Source organism: Eucalyptus grandis, chromosome 10 (assembly GCF_016545825.1).
Source record: "Eucalyptus grandis isolate ANBG69807.140 chromosome 10, ASM1654582v1, whole genome shotgun sequence".
Lineage (NCBI taxonomy): Eukaryota > Viridiplantae > Streptophyta > Magnoliopsida > Myrtales > Myrtaceae > Eucalyptus > Eucalyptus grandis.
In genome coordinates, this window is record NC_052621.1 from 12,815,191 (window position 1) to 12,832,816 (window position 17,626).

General features: G+C 42.4%; 3 protein-coding genes across 3 annotated transcripts; 1 reads left to right on the forward strand and 2 right to left on the reverse strand.

The window, feature by feature from the left end:
* Nucleotides 1–711: 711 nt before the first annotated feature.
* LOC104421821 (50S ribosomal protein L10, chloroplastic) lies at nucleotides 712–2,162 on the forward strand. The gene is made up of 2 exons (XM_010033936.3): nucleotides 712–719; nucleotides 990–2,162. Exons 1-2 carry the CDS (start codon nucleotides 712–714, stop codon nucleotides 1,792–1,794), a joined length of 813 nt encoding a protein of 270 aa, XP_010032238.2. The 3' UTR covers nucleotides 1,795–2,162.
* Nucleotides 2,163–3,675: 1,513 nt separating this feature from the next.
* LOC104421822 (leucine aminopeptidase) lies at nucleotides 3,676–7,730 on the reverse strand. The gene is made up of 4 exons (XM_010033937.3): nucleotides 6,599–7,730; nucleotides 5,469–5,702; nucleotides 5,061–5,387; nucleotides 3,676–4,178 (listed from the first exon to the last, which is right to left on the reverse strand). The coding sequence occupies exons 1-4, from the start codon at nucleotides 7,577–7,579 to the stop codon at nucleotides 3,882–3,884; spliced, it is 1,839 nt and encodes a 612-aa protein (XP_010032239.2). The 5' UTR covers nucleotides 7,580–7,730; the 3' UTR covers nucleotides 3,676–3,881.
* Nucleotides 7,731–9,381: 1,651 nt separating this feature from the next.
* Nucleotides 9,382–15,624, reverse strand: LOC104421823 (leucine aminopeptidase). The gene is given in 7 exon segments (XM_010033938.3): nucleotides 9,382–9,607; nucleotides 9,610–9,789; nucleotides 9,792–9,825; nucleotides 10,792–11,118; nucleotides 11,199–11,432; nucleotides 14,554–15,404; nucleotides 15,407–15,624. Coding segments are annotated over 7 exon segments (1,830 nt in total). The 5' UTR covers nucleotides 15,534–15,624; the 3' UTR covers nucleotides 9,382–9,530.
* Nucleotides 15,625–17,626: the final 2,002 nt, after the last annotated feature.

Genomic DNA, 17,626 nt, shown 5'->3' on the forward strand with positions numbered 1-17,626 from the left:
TTTTTCCTAGGTCTCAATCTCAGTTCATTTTTTTCGGTCCAACTTCCGGACATCCAAGAGTCGTTTATATTGATTATTTATATTGAATTCACGTCAAACAAATCATTTATCACATGTATTATCATGTCAGCAGTTTCATAGGAATATTGGACGGAATGTTGAGAAGGGTAAATCTACTGCATGTACATACTAATTTGGGATTATTTGTAACACAAATATTAGTTAAAAGTAAATATATTACTAGTGTAAAGAATTTTTCTCACACCATCATAATTGTGTACATAAGTTTTACATGAGCAATGACTATGATTAGTTTGAATCCAAAACTCCAAACAAGAGTTGCTAGTTTGATCCTCCCTTCCCTCTCTGTTCTTATTTTCTTTTTTCTTATTCTCCTTTTTTTAACATATTGGTAATATAATAGCTCCGACAAAATTTCTTGCATTACCTTTGTTATTGCAAAACTGCCGGAAAAAATTAATAATGGCGAATCACAAGGGAATCAAATTACTTTAATAATATTACAGGAACCAAGTATACAAATTAAGTGAGCTTATAGAATATTGATGCATAGAAATAAGCGAAAATCCCTTTTCGCAATCTAAACTCAAAGGCAAAATATTCATTCATGCTAACTAGATATTCTAGATAATTTTTTTTTTATGTCATTAATGTTTCAACCATTCAAATAATGTAATTAGCTTCAGCTTAATGGGACAGTGAGAGGTGAATAAAGATTGAAGAAAATGCACCCAAATTTGAATTTTCTATCCTCTTTGCATTCATAAAAAACTTTGAACTTTTGACCCAAATTTTCAGTATTTTTATATTTAATGATAAATTTGTCATAAATGTATTAATTTGAGATTTTTAATAGTATTAATCCGATTTTCTCTTTTATATATTCATTAAAAAAAAAAACCATTTTTAAAATTTTTCCCCAAATTTTGCAATATTCTTCCCCAATTTCCCAATTTCCCGAACAAAAGCCACAACGCTCGGGGCAACTTGGCTTCTGCCGATAAGATAAGCCCCACCAAAATCATCTTTCTCTCTATCACTTCAGCTCTTCTGATCTTCTTCTTCTTCATCTTCCAAAGGCGCCTGCAATGGAGGCCGCTCTCCTCTCCTCCTCCTCCTCCAAACCGCCCCCAACATCGCCCTCCTGACCCGACCCGCGAACCCATTTCTCCCCCGGCCCTCAGCACCCGACCCGCCCCCCGCCGCCCCCACCTCCCTTCCGTCCGGGCCGCCATCTCCCGCTCCCGGAAGGAGGAGACCGTGGACGCCGTGAAGCAGCAGCTCGAGAACTGCCACCTCGTCGCTGGGATCAAGTACAAGGGCTTCACCGTCAAGCAGTTCCAGGAGCTGCGGCGGGCCCTCCCGGAGACCACCAAGCTCCTCGTCGCCAAGAACACCCTCGTCCTCAAGGCCGTCGAGGGGACCCCGTGGGAGGCCCTCAAGCCGTGCATGACGGGCATGAACGCGTGGCTCTTCGTGCACAGCGAGGAGATCCCGGCGGCGATCAAGCCCTACAGGGACTTCATGAAGGAGAAGAAGCTGGAGAGCAACGACTTCAGCGGCGCGGTCTTCGAGGGGCAGTTCTACGGGCCCGACGACTTCAAGGTGCTCGAGAGTATGCCCACGAGGGCCGAGGTGTATGCGAAACTGCTGGGTGCGTTGCAGAGCCCGGGGATTGGATTGGTGGGGACTCTGCAGGCGCCGGCCAGGGAGGTCGTCATGGTCTTGCAGGCTTTTGTGAAGAAATTGGAGGAAGAAAGTGGCGGGCAGTGAGATATTTGAGCGTTGATCTTCATGTCGATGTAAGTGTAAATTTAGATTTGATTGTTTACTTGCATTGGTGTAATCAAGGCCAAAAAATGAAAAAAAAACAGTCAAGAAAGTGGATGAAAGAAGATTTGCGTTGTTTGAAGAAAAGCTAAGGTTACTCAGTGTGTTGTTCAAGTGCTGCTGAATTCGGTAGATGGGCGTTGAATTTTTGTAGAATGGGGTAGGGATCAATTATGCAACGCTAGCCACTCTCAAGTATTCATGTTTGATTTGCTCTGTTTTGTGCTGCTATCCATTCTTTTTAAGTATATGTATTGCGAGTTCATTACAAAATTTGGGCTGAGAATGAAGTACATTCTGTTGGATTATCAGTTAGATGCACTTTCTTAGTAAATTCAACGCTCACCTCGATTAGTAGTTAATGGCAAATGGTTGTAGCTCAAACAAAGATCTTGAATCTTTTGAATGAGCTCTAGCTATACCAGTGATTGCACTTGCTTATCTTTGATCTTGTGGTGTACGAGGATGATGTGTAGCACGGAATTTTATTCCTATAGAAAATTTTGGAGGGATGGCGTTGCAGGTTCTGGTGTGGAGAAGTATGTCTTAGGAGTGAAAGTGTTTGTGACAAGTTGGTGCAGTCATTTCGTGCTTTGCATACTCGCAGTTAAATTGTCAAATGGCTGAGGATTTTCGCCCCATTGTAGCAGAATTTTGGGCAGTTGTAAGCTGAATTCAACTGGGAGCAGAGGCTCTTTGTGATTTTGACAACATAGCATGGTTACTTTCTGGTGGAAAAGTTGAATAAAGTGCAGATTATGAGTTTTAGGCTTTGGGTCATGGATGGAATTGCAGCATCTTTTGTGTTCTTGGAAGGGAAAGGATTTACTACTATATGTCCGGTAGTCTTGATGCACATTTGAGTGAAACTTTCAGTGATCGGACAGGGGTAGAGTTCAATTTCTTTTATATGCTCTTGCATAGTTGTTTTTCTTCTGGTCTCCAGCAGAAATAATGAGTGTAGCTTAAGGGACAAATCAGATGGGGAAGCATGTAAAATAGGAAGGCTTCTTCAATGTGATACAGTTGCAACTCAGGAGTCTGATTTATAAGGAGGGATCAAGAAGCTATTGATGGAATGGCTAGCAAAGGGAATATCTGGATCAACCGTAGCTAATGTACCTGCGACATTTAACTCATGAGTGACAAGGCTTGTTTATCGCTTACCTCAAATCTTTAAGACCGAAGACACGTTAATCTGATGTTCCTTTAAAGCAGGAAGAATGGGCATCATTTTCTTCTTATTCTGGATGTTTCTCGCAAGGCACTAGTATAGCAATACACCTGCCAAAGCAAGAAATGTTTATAAGGGCCGGCTTGTTTAGAATTAAGATAAAAGGCATACATTTCTTTTTTACCATCAAAATTTAAAATATTATTTATGCGTTAAAAGAAAATGAAAAATTATCTGCTAAATTTATGATAAAATTTCAGATATTTCAAGTTTAAAAAAAACTTTAAAATTGTCTCGCAAAATTTAAATTAAAAAATTCTATCGACCTGACTCTTGGGAAGAGAAGTCCGGCAAAATTGATTATTATCTGAATAGTAAGGAATAATCATTCTAGCTTGAGTTTTGTACTTGAGTTAAGGCAACAAAACAAGAACAATAATGTCCATGACTTATGAGATATAGTAAAATTATTCTCTTTAATGTAAGTTTCAGACCACCTCTTTCACAGACGAACACAACAGTCCCTCTTAAGGTTGGCAATACCGATTAAGTAAATGCAGCTTGCCTGTTTACCCCCTTGTTATTTATATACTCTCAAGTCAAAGCACCCGACCAGTCCATGCTAAAACCTGAAATGCAGTCGATGAAGGTATCGATAATTAGAGTCATTCCATTAATTCTGTCCTGACAAACCGGATCACCAGATCATTCAAGCTGTATCCTAGGATCGTTAACAGAAAAATTGGTAGCCTTTTTTGACATGCTGCAAAGATCTACAGCAAAGGACTACTTTATGTTAAGAGTCGTGAGAATTCCAGATCCAGGATCTGGCATTTACAGTAGATATATACAGGTTTTACATGTGCTTGGCGAAGATCGACTCAACCACACCCTGTGCTATTGGGTGGTAACAGTCGCGAGCCTCTGTGAAAACCCTTTTCGCGAAAATCTTTTCTTCTTGCCTTCCATTGCCCTGTACAAGAGCAGTGTAGAGCGGACGGAGGTACTTCATTCTTCCCACTTCTTTTAAAGTTCTCTCCACCTCGCCGTGATACTGACTGCACCCAGAGGAAATTGCCAATTGGAGAAATGCCACCTTCACTTCATAATCCTTTGATTCTGATAGCCTGTATCGAGCATCCAAGGCTAAAATCTGCACAATCATACCATAACAAACATTCATCACTCCTAATAGTTTAAGCAAACTGAATATGAGATCATTTCACCTCAAGGGCTAAACCTTTTAGGTATTCACTGCGTATTCCACTTTTATTCCCTTATTTTCAAATAGTATAATAAGATTACACTCTCAACCAGCAGGAAAACAGAAATTTAGGAAACTAAGCTGAGAAATTCCATCAATTGAGGAAAGTGATAAAAATTTCTGTTCTGGTAGGTACAATAATAAGGGAGGGGTAGGAAGAAATCTAACCCAAGACTCCTTACTTTCTTGGTATGGGTAATGCCCCACTAAGCCAAGCCTCTTTTATATTCTCGTAAAAAGAACAAATAAGCTATCCAAACATCTTTTTCAGCTCGTTGTTGAATTTAGGACATGAAAGGTTATGAGAATCAAGTAATGTAAGAGTTTGAATTTATGCACGAGACATCTCAGCAGTCGGCATCATTACTCACTTAACTTCTCAACCACAAAAGCTGGTGCTCCATCCAAGAATTTCATCCTCATATCAGAGAAGAATAAAAATTAATGTAAAAATGAGGAGAAAAAATTCTTGAGGAACCCTCCACAAAAAGCCATCCTTGAGCCCCAAACAAGCTTATGTAACATACAGATTTCATAACATAGTGAAAAAGCAGTTCAGACTTCAGGGGGAGACAAAAGTCAAGCGCAAGTATCATAAGCTGTGTTTCCTATCTGGATACACTATCATGTCTCAACAAATAACTAATAACTGTTAAAAGAAACTATATGCTCAACTCCTCCATCATCAGTCAACCGACCTCTACAGCATGGTAACGTAATCAGTCTGTTTCAATGAAGAAAGAAGAGAACAAGTACTCAAGGGTACCGTACCTGAGAAGCTTCAACAGATTTTGGAAGGTTCTCCAGGTAAAGCTCCCATTCCTGTCCTTGCCAGTCAGCAACTTCATCCTCCCCTGGCACCCTCCCAGCTTTAAACTCATTAGCCAATGTCACAATCTTTGTGTATATATTTGAGATAGGTTCAAGGGCATCTGGAGGAATGCCAGTGCCCTCAGTCCATAAAACCAAGTCAATCTTTGTCTCTATTCCGGGAATATTGGTTTTTAGGAATTCTAGGAACATCTCTGTATCAATTGATTTAAACTTGAAGGTGGCAATGTACTTCTTCAGGAATTCATCAAACGCAGGTCTTCCAACCTAAGAATTGTTGGACAGAGTGTCATGGCCAAAACAAATTATGCAGATGAACCTCATACATTAATGCTATAAACACGATACCTCACGTTCAATTCGCCATAGAAACTGGAAACCTTTCTCGTAAGGAACTTGAGAATACACATCATCTGGGTCTAATCCTTCCTGCTTTGTTTTGAGCTTAGTGAATTCCATATTGTCGCTAAATCTCTCCATTTCCTCATTTAAACCTCTCCAACCAATTCCAATATTCAATGCAGCCCTCTCTTCCCCTTGGACCACCTCCACGATTCTCCGCTCAGCATAAGTTGTAAATCCCTGAAAAATTTGGAAAAAACCAAATAAACCAGTAAGGAAAGGTTTAAAATCCCATCCATCTCCACGAAGTGCCGAGAATGGGACCCCAAAACCTCATGACAAGGACATTAACTCTATAAGATCAATGCACGAGGGGCCGTGTTTCGTTCTTCCATATTGGTTCTTGATTATATACACTTCTTTTTATAGAGTATAATATCAAAATCCGTCTTTTGATCCAAATATGTATATCACATGTTTCATGTATTGTAATCACAAGATTGCAGGATAAAAATGAAAACTTTAAGGCCATACATCTGAAAATTTCCTTTCCTACAAAAAGAAATCCTTACTGTCTGAAACAATGAAAAATCCCATCCATCTCCACGAAGTGCCAAGAATGGGACACCAAAACCTCATGACAAGGACATTAACTCTATAAGATCGATGCACGAGGGGCCGTGTTTTGTTCTTCCATATTGGTTCTTGATTAAATACACTTCTTGTTATAGAGTATAATATCAAAATCCGTCTTTTGATCTAAATATGTATCACATGTTTCATGTATTGTAATCACAAGATCGCAGGATAAAAATGAAAACTTTAAGGCCATACGTCTGAAAATTTCCTTTCCTATAGAGTGTAAGACATGCACAACTACAAAAAGAAAACCTTACGGTCTGAAACAATGGAAAATCAATTTGCAAAACAACAGAACACAGCATCTCATCGCAAAACATTGAATAAGCCGAGGAACATTCAAGCGATCATAACCCAAAAGGCTACGGCAAACTCAATACAAGACTCCCACAAAACATCCCATGGTACTTGAAAATTAAACTTGTTAATCAATCATAAACAATCTAAAGCAAGTACATTTAAGGGCTGAGAAAACAATTTGGGTGCAGTTTAAGTACCTCATTTAACCAAAAGTGCTCATTAGTCTTGTTGGTGATCAAGTTCCCCGTCCAGCTATGAGCAAGCTCATGGGCAACGACCTGTGCACCGCTGGCGTCCCCCTTGATCACCGTCGGAGTCAAGAACACCATCCTCGGGTTCTCCATTCCTCCATAAGGAAAGCTCGGAGGCAGCACCAACAAATCAAACCTCTCCCACTCATAATCCCCAAACAACCTCTCTCCTTGCCTTATCATGTCCTCCGTCCCAGCGAACTCCGTCGCTGCCGCCTCCAACACCGCAGGCGCTGCCTCCGAGTAAACTCTAGTCCGAGGACCCACATCCCTAAAGCCCAATTCCCCGACCGCAAACGCAAACAGATAGGGCGGAATCGGCTGCTCCATCACGAACTCCTCCACCACCCTACCCTCCGCGCACCACAGCGCGTCTCCGCAGGGCAGCGCCGCCCCCTCCCCGGCCACCGGGGGGCGGCGATCCACGTGGCGGGCGGACATCACGGCGGAGAGCTGGCGCGGAACGTTCATCCGGGCGGAGTAGCGGATCCGCGCGGCGGGGGTGTCCTGGCAGGGGAAGACCGCGCGGGCGTGGATCGACTGGCACTGCGTGTAGACGAAAGGGAAGGCCTTGTTGAACGTCTGAGGCGGGTTCAGCCATTGCAGGGCGGAGGACGCAGGGGTGGTGGAGTACACCACGAGGACGGAAGAGTGGTTGGAGAGGGAGACGACCAAGTTCTGGCCTTTGATGGGGTCGGGATCGGAGAGGGAGTAGGGAAGCGGGTTTCGGGTCTGGGGGTCGAGGACGGAGAGGAGGGTGAGGGAGCGGGTGTCGAGGAAGAGGGGGCCGGAGTGGGGGGAGGAGAGGGAGAGGAGGGCGGAGGAGTGGATGGTGGAGGAAGGGAAGTCGAAGTAGAAGGAGAGGTGAATGTGGGTGGTGAAGGGGTGGGCGGAGTCGGTGAAGGAGTGGGGGTCAACGGGCGCCATTGAAGAGGAGCAGATGGTTGCAGAGAATTTAGGGTTCGGGAAGGGGAGATAGACGGTGAGCTTTTAGGGAGAGAAAGAGGGAGATAGTGGGGTTAGTGGAAGGACAAAGCAAGGATTAAAAGCTGCAAAATGGATTTCATTGGTCAAAAGAAAAGGAAGGAGAGAGAGAATATATTCGTTTCTTCTTTGCTTTGGCCGTTGTAAGGATAATTAATGGAGGGTGGTTAGAGGAATCGGAATGTCTAAAGTGAGGAGTCATTTATATTCTTTCGTATATATTTTCTTAAGTTTGCTGCATTTGTTACGACTCTGCAAAAATGAACTCTGAGAAATTTTAGCTGTGTAGTGGCTAGCCAGGACTATTTATCTCAAAGAGTTCTTTGAATCAAAAAAAAAAAAAAAAAAAAAAAAAAAAAACTCTGATTTTACGGTTTTGGCTTTTGGCTCGAGATGTATTTTTGCAAAATAGTTTTGAAATTGGAAAAGAAGGGTAAAAAAAAGGGATTTTTTGTTTTCTGTTCATCATCTTCTGCGAAGTTGAAAACAGAGCCCCAAGCGAGCCAACCCCTCTCTCTGTTTATTGTCTTCCTCCGTCATCTTCCTTTGTTCATCGTCGTGTTCCCTATTCATCATGTCCATTATCTCCATCACGGAAGGCCCTCTGTTCATCGCCGCTAGTCCAGGTGCCTAAGACACCAGAGGCACACACGACCCTTGGCTTTGCCTAGCCTTAATCGCACGACCTTAGGTTACATTTGATCTGGACACAAAAGGCCTATCACCTTTGGCCATTCTTGAGATGGCGACCATTAGGCTTGGTGACCATTAGTGCCTTCGGCGAGTCTCACCAACCCTTGACTAGCCAAATCTTGCTTGAGCCACAAGCCTTCAAATCTCACCTTATACATTTGTGACCATCAATGAGACTCAGTGACCCTTGGCCACCGTTAGCGACCGTCGGTGTCATTTTGTCGACCTCGCATGATCGTTGGCAGAGTTGGACAATGACAATCCAAATTTGCAACATTGAAGAAGATAAATAGTCACACAAGTAACAATGGACTATGAAAAAACTAGTAAGGGCAATTTGAAAAGAGAATATTTTTTATTAACCCCTTATACTTGCACTCCAAAAATGCTAAAAGCCTTGTACATAAGAGGAAAATGCTGGAAAATGTTTTATTGAAAAATATTTTTCATGAAACAAATGAAGTCAAGCATATTATAATTTCCACTTTTTTCTCTTTTTGTAAGTTGCAAACGCACAACAAAAATGCGACAATCGGGGAGAGAGAGCTCAAATTATGAGTCCATCAATGCATTTAGTTTAATTTACATTCACTCAAATGAAGTATAATATTAACTTTTCCATCTTACATTACATCTAGAATATGGGAGTTCTTTTTTTGGCTAGCGTTCTCACATGTGCATTTAAACAAATCTATTTTTATGTGTAAGCCTCTTATGTTAAGTTCGCTCTCTCTTAATCTGAACATTTTACACGAAAATTTATCTCAACTCAATTTGAACTGAGTCCCCACCTTAGACCACCCAAATTTGATGGGACATAACATTCGCCTTTTGCCCCCTCTCAATTGCCTTAATCCTATAAGAGAACACCTTTGGCCATCCGATTTGAAAGTGACATTCGAGATTCCTTCTTCAAAATATTCAGCGTACTTTCGATGTTTGCTTGTGCATGTCTCTGATTTTTTTATTTCATATTTTTAAACGATAATTTAGAGTAAATGCAATTAGAGGCATTCCATTAATTTTTCATCCCAACGAACCGGATCACCAGATTATTCAAACTGAATCTTAGGATTCTTAACATAAAATCGGTAGCCCTTTCCCCCGGCTGTAAAGATCTTCAGCAAAAGACTACTTCATGTTAAGAGTCATGAGAATTCCAGATCCAGGATCTGACATTTACATTTGATATATCTCAGTTTTACGTGTGCTTGGAGAAGATGGACTCGACCACACCCTGAGCTATCGGGTGGTAACAGTCGCGAGCCTCTGCGAAACCCTTTTGGCGAAAAGCTTCTCTTCTTGCCTTCCACTTCCCTGTACAAGAGCAGCGTAGAGTGGACGCAGGTACTTCAGTCTTCCCACTTCTTTTAAAGTACTCTCCACCTCGCCTTGATACTGGCTGCACCCACATGAAATTGCCAATTGGAGAAATGCCACCTTCACTTCGTAATCTTTGATTCTGATAGCCTGTATCGGGCATCCAAGGCTAAAATCTGCACAACCATACCACAAGAGACATTCATCACTTGATAGTTTAAGAAAACTGAATATGAGATCCTATCACCTCAAGAACTAAACCTTTTTACTCCCTGCATATTGGTTCCAGTTTTCGTAAGTACAGTGAAAAGAATGCACTGGACCAATCGCTACCTACGACAGTATGGCCTTATTTTCAGAAAAATAATGATAATAATAACAAGATTATACTCTCAACCGGCAGGAGAACAGAAACTTAGGAAACTAAGCCTGAGAAATTTTATCACTTGAGGAAGTTATGGGCATTTTCTGTTTTGATAGGTACAACAAGGGAGGGGTAGGAAGGAATTGACTCCAAAACTCCTCAGTTTCTTGGTAAGGGTGATGCACCACAATGCTAAGCCCTTGTCTACATACCTGTCCCAGAAAGAACAAAAAATCTATCCAGAAACATCTCTCGGCTCATATTAGGCCACGAAAGGTGATGAGATTCAAGAAATGTAAGGAGTTTGAATTTATGCAGGAGACATCTCAGCAGTCAGCATCATTCCTCACCTGACTTCTCAACCCCATGGTTGTGCTACATCCAAGAACTTCATCCTCATATCAGAGAAGAACAAAAATAAACTAAAAAAAAGGAGAAAGCCTTGAGGAACCCTCTACAAAAAGCCATCCTTGAGCCCCAAACAAGCTTGTATAAGTCTTTTGCAAAGTCTACTAGCTGGCTTGGAGCAAGACATTCAGAATTCAAAACATAGTGAAAAAACAATGCAGACTTCAGGCTGAAACAAAAGTCAAGCGCAAGTATCATGAGCTGTGATAGCTATCTGGCTACAAAATCATGTCTCTACAACAAGTACGAACTGTCAAAGAACTACATACTCAATGCCTCCATCATCAGTCAACCAACCTCTACAACGTAGTAATGTAAATCAGATCTGTTCAGAGAAGAAAGAAGAGAACAAGTAATTAGGCTACACTACCTGAGAAGCTTCAACAGATTTTGGAAGGTTCTTCAGGTAAAGCTCCCATTCCTGCCCTTGCCAGTCAGCAACTTCGTCCTCCCCTGGCATCCTCCCACCTTTAAACTCATTAGCCAATGTCACAATCCTCGTGTATATATTTGAGATAGGTTCAAAGGCATCTGGAGGAATGTCAGTGCCCTCGGTCCATAAAACCAAGTCAATCTTTTTCTCTATTCTGGGAATATTGGTTTTCAGGAATTCAAGGAACATCTCTGTATCGATTGATTTGAATTTGAAGGTGGCAATATACTTCTTCAGGAATTCATCAAACGCTGGCCTTCCAACCTAAGAAATTTGAACAGAAAGTCATGCCCAGAACAAATTATGCAGATGAACCTCGTATATTCCTGCAATAAACATGATACCTCGCGTTCAATTCGCCATAGAAACTGGAAACCTTTCTCGTAAGGAACGCGAGAACCTACATCATCCGGGTGCACTCCTTCCTGCTTTGTTCTGAGCTTAGTGAACTCCATGTTGTCGCTAAATCTCTCCACTTCCTCCTTTAAGCCTCTCCAACCAATTCCAATATTCAACGCAGCCATCTCTTCCCCTTGGACCGCCTCCACAATTCTCCTCTCCGCATAAGTCGTAAATCCCTGTAAAAAAATTGAAAACAACAAATACACCATGAGGCAAAGATCCAAAACCCAATACATCTCGGCAAACTGCACAAGGAAATTAACCCTATGAGTTCAATGCACAAGGGGCTGTGTTTTATGCTTCCAAAATGAATTTTAGTTAAGGTTTGTTCGTTTTGTGGAAAATATTTTCTAGGAAAACATTTTCTCATTTTCTGCATTTGTTTCGCTTAGGAGAGGAGTCAACATAAAATGTGTTCATGGTCAACGGAAAACTATGTATAAATTCAGGAAAATGATTTAAATATGGGCTTTTGAACCCAAACTTTACATTTGAACACAATACCCTCAATGCTAGTTCTTGAGTCTCCAATGTCTAGGCTGGTTCTATCAAGGTCAGGCCTGAGTCCATCCAAGTTTGACTAGGTCTCCGAAGCCCAAGCACAAGTCCATTGAGACCGGACCTAATCAATTGATGGAGGTAAATATGTCACACAAATATATATTTGAGGTTTTTTCCCTTCAAATTTTATGAATTATTGGAATTGAGTTGAATTTGTCAAATTAAAACAATGAATGTATTAACAAATGATGGGTTTATGTTTTTAGTGTAAATTTATTTGAGGCTTTTTTTTTTTATTCATTTATTTATGAATTTGAATGATTAAAATAATTATTATCACACACACACACACACACATTTAATATGCATCGTGTCTCAACATGTCAAATTTTTTTTTTATAAAAGATGTGTCGGCGTGTTGTGTTGTGTATATTGCACATATTGATGTTACTTAGATGTTAATGTGCTATTGACCATTTCTTTCTTACTCGTTTTCCTTCATTTAGTTCAGATGTAATAAAGTTTGCCTTCTCACGGCAAGAAATTTGTGTTCGTTCCTCATGGTGTTTTTATTTTATCGGTCCTATTCTATTCATTTTCTAACTCTCACTCTCAGACTTTTACTCTGCCTCCTTGTAAAAGAAGTGGAGATTCGAAACCCTCACTCTCTTTTCCATATTGGAAATGTGACCTTAATGTTTAAATATTCAGTGGTTTGATATCCCAATATCAACAACCCATGTGGTGTGTATTTTTTCACTCATATCCACTAACATATTGACACGTATCCATTGATCGACATCAACAGTTGATATGAAATCTAAATTAAAAAAAAAAAAAAAAATCTTCTCTCTCTTCACCTCTAAGCTCTCTCTTCCTCCTTCATCCATAGCTGCTTGACTTCCGCTCCTCCCTGCTGTCGCCACCGGCGCCATGATTAGGCCAGCCATTGCTGCATCCAAGCCAAGCATGGCTGGCTTCCTTTGTCTTCTCCCTCTCATCGTTCCGTAGATCACGAAATGTGGCCATCCATGGCTGAAATCGTCGTATCGCTCGTACATGGCTGTCGCCAACGTCATGATGTTGTTTAGTTCGACCACCATTGCGTCTAAGTCGAGCCACAACCATTTTCTCTGCCTCATCGATCTCCATATCTCAATAGCTGCCCATCCATGACGTCGCTAGTCCATGCTCCGACATTCTTCCCTGCCATCTATTCCTCTAAATTTTCTTTTGTTGTCCAAGCTTGCAGTCCATGGCTGTTGGGATCCCGAGCTTGTCGTCAAGGCTCACGGCCATGGACAAGCTTTGGTCGCTAGATCTTTAGATGAGCCACTTCGCAAGCCATAAATAAGCTTAGGCTTGCGGCCATGGACGAGACTAGTTCTAAGGGCACGACTCCAGTTCAGATTAGGACGGGCAACGACTACAAGCCGTCTGGACTTCGTTGCTCACAATCGTGAGTAGATATACAGTCATAGTAACCAGATTTGGACTTTGTTACTCGTAGTTGTTGCCGTCGGTGGAAGGACAAACTCCAGTTGCGGCTCGTTGCAATGTACTTGCTGTTGGTGGATTGACGTGCAAAGCTTGCAGGCATGTAGCTAACTGCAAGCGACATAAAAAGGGGTAGAGATGGTGGCCGGACGGGGGTGTAGCTTGGGCTGACCGCAAGCAATGCTAGAAGGGGTGGATGTGATGGTCAGACTAGGTGGTGCACTGTGATGGAGGGGGAAGAAGAGAAAAATCAGCAGACACATGTCAATTAATTATTCATCGGAGAATATTCCAAATAGGAGTTTGAAGTGCCCTTATATTCTTAAATAAGGATATGAAGGGGACATTGTTTTAAATAAAGGCTCGAAGTGCCACGTCAATATCAAAGAAAGGCTTGACTCACCGTCTCATAAAGGCATTTTTGTGCCTTCCTTTTTTGAATATTTTACCTGTTTTTTTTTTTTTTACTGTATTAGATAAAAAAATAAATTTTACAAAATGGAAATGGAAGGGAAAGTGAGGGCTTTGCAGGCCCTCACCGCCTTCACCCCATGGTGGGGGATGGTTGGCAAAGGGTCGACGAGGACCCTCGTCACCACAAGTGAGGGCCCATAGGCCCTCGACCAGATGTAGGCAAGGGTTGGCAACCCTCGCTTGATCTAGGGGAGGGTCGTAACCTTTGCCAAAATTGCTGATTGCTTGCAAGTCTCACCGGCCAAGACGATTCTCACCAACCATTGGCCGGCCATCCCCTTATTTAAAAAAATGAAATCAATTCATGTCTTTATTTGGAAAATTCCCTTAAAAGGCTAGCTCCATCAGATTTATGTGGCGCTTTACCACTAGTGAGTATTTTCTCGCAATCATTAGAGTTTCCACGATTCAGGCTTCTTGAAAGTAATTGCAGAAGAATGAAACCCATGTAGGACAAAGCAGAGAGAAAGAAAAAAGGTTAAAATTTTAATTTTTCTTATTTTTTTCATATCAGTTATATGTGTTCGTTCGCGATTGGTGAACAGCATATAAATACTTACCACGTTAGCCTATAATGCGGTATAATGCAACTGCTGAATATTTTCTCCAAATAAAGGAACACAGAATGTAATGGCAAAGTACTAAAGAAATCCAGTGACATATGAATATAACCATGACCGAAAAGGCTACCTCAAACTCGATACACGACCATGACAAAACATGTAAGTTACTTTGAAAAAACTTGTCGATCACCCAGAAACAATCTAAAACAAGTAAATTGTCGCATTGAGTACCGAGAAAACAATTTGGGTGAAGTTTAAGTACCTCATTTAACCAACAATGCTCATTAGTCTTGTTGGTGATCAAGTTCCCCGTCCAGCTATGAGCAAGCTCATGGGCAACGACCTGCGCACCACTGGCGTCCCCCTTGATCAACGTCGGAGTCAAGAACACCATCCTCGGGTTCTCCATTCCTCCATAAGGAAAGCTCGGAGGCAGCACCAACAAATCAAACCTCTCCCACTCATAATCCCCAAACAACCTCTCCCCTTGCCTTACCATGTCCTCCGTCCCGGCGAACTCCGCCGCCGCCGCCTCCAACACCGCGGGCACTGCCTCCGAGTAAACTCTAGTCCTAGGCCCCACATCCCTATAACCCAATTCCCCGACCGCAAACGCAAACAGACAAGGCGGGATCGGCTGCTCCATCACGAACTCCTCCACCACCCTCCCCTCCGCGCACCACAGCGCGTCCCCGCAGGGCAGCGCCGCCCCCTCCCCGGCCACCGGGGGGCGGCGATCCACGTGGCGGGCGGACATCACCGTGGAGAGCTGGCGCGGGACGTTCATCCGGGCGGAGTAGCGGATCCGCGCCGCGGGGGTGTCCTGGCAGGGGAAGACCGAGCGGGCGTGGATCGACTGGCACTGCGTGTAGACGAAAGGGAAGGCCTTGTTGAACGTCTGAGGCGGGTTCAGCCATTGCAGGGCCGAGGACGCAGGGGTGGTGGAGTACACCACGAGGAGGGAAGAGTGGTTGGAGAGGGAGACGACCAAGTTCCGGCCTTTGATGGGGTCGGGCTCGGAGAGCGAGAAGGGAAGCGGGTTTCGGGTCTGGGGGTCGAGGACGGAGAGGAGGGTGAGGGAGCGGGTGTCGAGGAAGAGGGGGCCGGAGTGGGGGAGGAGATGGAGAGGAGGGTGGAGGAGTGGATGGTGGAGGAAGGGAAGTCGAAGTAGAAGGAGAGGTGAATGTGGGTGGTGAGGGGGTGGCCGGAATCGGTGAAGGAGTGGGGGTCAATGGGCGCCATGGAAGAGGTGGAGATGGTTGCAGAGAATCTAGGGTTCGGGAAGGGGAGAGAAGAGAAAGTGGGCTGGTTGTTGGAAGGACAAAGCGAGGATTACAAAACTGTAATGGATTTCATTGACAAAAGAAAAGAGGAGAGAGAGAATTTTTGCAATTCTTCTTTGCTTTGGCTGTTGTGAGGATAATTAATGGGTGTGATTAGAGGAATCGGAATGTCGAAAGTGTCGACGCCAATGGGTGCCGCCCCAAAGTCGAGGAATCATTATATTTTTGCGTGTATTTTCTTAAGTTTGTTGCGTTTGTTACAACTCTGCGAAAATGAACTCGAAGAAAATTTTAGCTCAAGGTGCATTTACTCAAAAGCAAAGTGCCGTTTTGGCTTGAGATGTATTTTTGTAAAATGGTTTTGAAATTAAGAAAAAAAGGGAAAAAAGGGATATTTGTTTTTGCTTCATCGTCTTCTTCAAAGTTAAAAGCAGAGCCCCAAGCGACCTGACCCTCTGTTTTTGTCTTCTCTATCATCTCCTTTGTTCATCATGTTGCTCTCTGTTCATCATGTCCATTAGGAGTGATTAGTTCCTAATCTAGTCCGATTCAAAGATGGAACTAGGAATCAAACTGGGAGGATTGATTCCCAAAAATCAGAACTAGGGACCTAACTGGAAATCGGACCAAACAGTCTAATGGAACCTTCACACACTTTTTTTTTTTTTCACATTACTTGGAACTAGACGAAGATAATGTTTAGCTCACATTTTACTAATTTTTTTCTTGAAGAAATAATGAAAAAAAAAGTATATTTAGTCAATCTAGTCCAATTCCTCCTTGGAATTGAGAATCGAACCAACCCTCTCGAGAACTGAATCAAATCAGTTGGTCTGGTACAATTTGGGCAGCTCCTGACCAACCCTCTCGAGAACCAGATCAAACCAGCTGGTCTGGTACAAATTGGGTAGCTCCCGATTCAGGTGGTTTGTTTTGCACACTTTAGTGTCCATCATCTCCATCATGGAAGGCGCTCTGTTCATCGCGGCAAGGAGGGGCAAGGCATTTGAGGTTGAGTGACTTAGCTAGGGCCGCTAATGGATGCCACCGCAAATATCGGAATAATCGTTAATTTACTTTAATTTAATTAACTGTACCCTCGTTCATAAACTACATTTTTTTCTTGGGGTTGTGTTCACAAATGACTTGAGTAGCTAATTATTAGATCGTTTAAAGATTAGATAATTGTTGGTCAAAAACCTTCTTTTTAGTGTTTATTATATGATAGTTTTTTTTTTTGTAACCCAGGGAAACCTCCGCGTGTGTATAGAGAATAAGGCGAAATGCACGTCATTGCTAATGGCCTCCGTTCAAGCCCTTAACCAGCGCGGCCACCGCGGGGTCTAAATTTTTGTATTTGCACGTCATTGCTAAGCGTTCATTAAAGGTCTAAATTTATTTCTCGAAAGTTTTTAGAAACAGACGTGAGCTAGATTTCCCCGAATCGTGGGATAAGGCGGGCTTTCAAATGCAAAGGCTTTGACAAGATATGTGAATAGCGCTTACATGAATCGAGTGCACTTGGTATTACTTTCTAATTTTCTCAACTCCATAAGAAAATTGCTATGGATGCATTAACGAATTGGTCTTTCACTAACCGTGAAAATGGAGATAAGCAATAATCGCAATCTCCTCAAAACTGCATCATTGTAGATGGCTGTTTCAAAATTCGAACGACTAAAAGTAAGGAAAGCATAGTACTGAGGCATTGCCAAATTGCTACGAGGAAAACTACTTTATTTCGTGATGTTTGCGAAGAACGTTGCAATGTTCAAAGTAGACTAAATCTCCGCAAAAGATATGCGGTCATACAACGCAAAATACAAGAATGTCAACATCACAAGATCAACTTATCATATGCTAAATATGTGGACAACTGGCCATTACAAGTCTTAATGCATCCGATCTCCAGTCTGGCGCGACAAAACAACTCAAAACACACCCCATATTTACGGACCCTCTAAACTTGACGCCATCAGGCAGGGTCGCTTAAAGAAGATTTTGCCACCAGCTGAACTGCTAAAGTACTCCATGGTTTGAGAACATCAGAAT

Bases quoted from the DNA above. Each gene is read 5' to 3' on its own strand.
- LOC104421822 (XM_010033937.3), bottom strand. From the start codon at position 7,579: ATGGCGCCCGTTGACCCCCACTCCTTCACCGACTCCGCCCACCCCTTC. The intron at 5,703-6,598 runs GTACTTAAACTG...CAAATTTTTCAG, and splicing joins AGCACTTTTGGTTAAATGAG to GGATTTACAACTTATGCTGA. The intron at 5,388-5,468 runs GTATCGTGTTTA...AACAATTCTTAG, and splicing joins TATGGCGAATTGAACGTGAG to GTTGGAAGACCTGCGTTTGA.